This window comes from Penaeus monodon, chromosome 19 (genome assembly GCF_015228065.2).
Source record: "Penaeus monodon isolate SGIC_2016 chromosome 19, NSTDA_Pmon_1, whole genome shotgun sequence".
NCBI lineage: Eukaryota > Metazoa > Arthropoda > Malacostraca > Decapoda > Penaeidae > Penaeus > Penaeus monodon.
Genome location: NC_051404.1, coordinates 16,607,555 through 16,608,893, shown reverse-complemented (window position 1 = coordinate 16,608,893; position 1,339 = coordinate 16,607,555). Strand labels below are relative to the sequence as shown.

The 1,339-nt window shown below is 33.5% G+C and overlaps 1 protein-coding gene across 1 annotated transcript; it reads left to right on the top strand.

The window, feature by feature from the left end:
* Positions 1 to 166: 166 nt before the first annotated feature.
* Positions 167 to 1,339, top strand: LOC119585101 (methyl-CpG-binding domain protein 4-like; the record flags this gene model as incomplete). Its single annotated transcript, XM_037933729.1, is given in 2 exon segments — positions 167 to 322; positions 554 to 1,339. Coding segments are annotated over 2 exon segments (338 nt in total), but the record flags the coding sequence as incomplete, so codon positions are not given.

Here is a 1,339-nt window from a genome sequence, read left to right as displayed (position 1 = left end):
GGTAGAATTTAATAATGTACTCCATGCTTATACATTACACATGCAGATTTCTTCATCTTATCATAGGGTAACTAAATATATAGGTATTTTTGTGTTACTATCACCAGCATCACTGCTATCAATGTTCCATTGCCATAGTTTGCTTTAAGACTAAATTTTGTCACAGGTGAAGAGGCCTTGGGTAAGAATGTCTTATGGGACTTCCTTGAAAGGTGGCCTACTCCAGAGGACACGGTCAAAGCATCCTGGGAAGAAATAGCTGAGCTCATTCAGTGTCTAGGGCTGCATGAGAAGAGAGCAAAAATGATTATTAGGTTTTCTGGTAAGCTTCCATCATTGTAATTGATTTCTGTTATAAATGTGTATTTACTTGGAGATTCCTTAAGAAAATGTTTAATATTGTCAATATGTAGTAGCCTCTGTAGAATATGAATTATACTATTTTTCACTGCTTTTTATATGAAGTATTTATGCATAGTCAGATGTTTTGAATATTAACAATACAGTTGTATTTGAAAATTAAGTACCATTCACTTTTTTCCTTTCTTTTCAGAGGAATATCTAACCAAAGACTGGGTTTACCCAAAGGAATTGCATGGTATTGGAAAGTATGGAAATGATTCTTATAGAATCTTCTGTGTTAATGAATGGCGCAAAGTGAGACCCTCAGACCACATGCTGAACTTTTATATTGACTGGCTATGGGATAATCACCGATATCTTGGCATTGACTAGTGGATATCTAGTGACTTAGTAGTTGCGTTCAAAACCATGGCCTTAGACTGAGGTCAGGAATTTTTAAGCCTTAGGGAACTACTAATGCAGGAAAGTTAACATCCAGCTAGTGGTATTTATGTTGGAAAAGAAGTGAACAAAGCATTCTATGATATTTTATAAGGCCTAATGTTTCAGGATTTTAGTAAATTAATTTTCTTAAATAAAGTACCGAGAATGCAGGTGAAGTCTTTTATATTAAGTGTTACTGATATTAAGCACGAGACATGCAATGTCATGGAGGTTTACAGTATTCTGATCTCTTTTTACATAGATTTAGAGGATGTAAATTATCATTTTCACTTCTTCACTTCCCATGTTTCCTTTCACTGTATGTCATCCACACTAAATGATATTTTTCCGTGTCACGGTAATAGGTATATGTGTTTGGCTGAGTCAATAGCAAATCAACATTCTGTTTCTAAACTTCCCTGTCTTTATTTAAAATGTTTTTGTTTTTAGCATTGTGTATTTTCTTTTTGTTCTTTCTTTTTTTCTTTTTTTTTTCTTTACTGCCACGAAGAATATAAATGATTAGAATTAGTTAAGCAGTACTACCAGCATT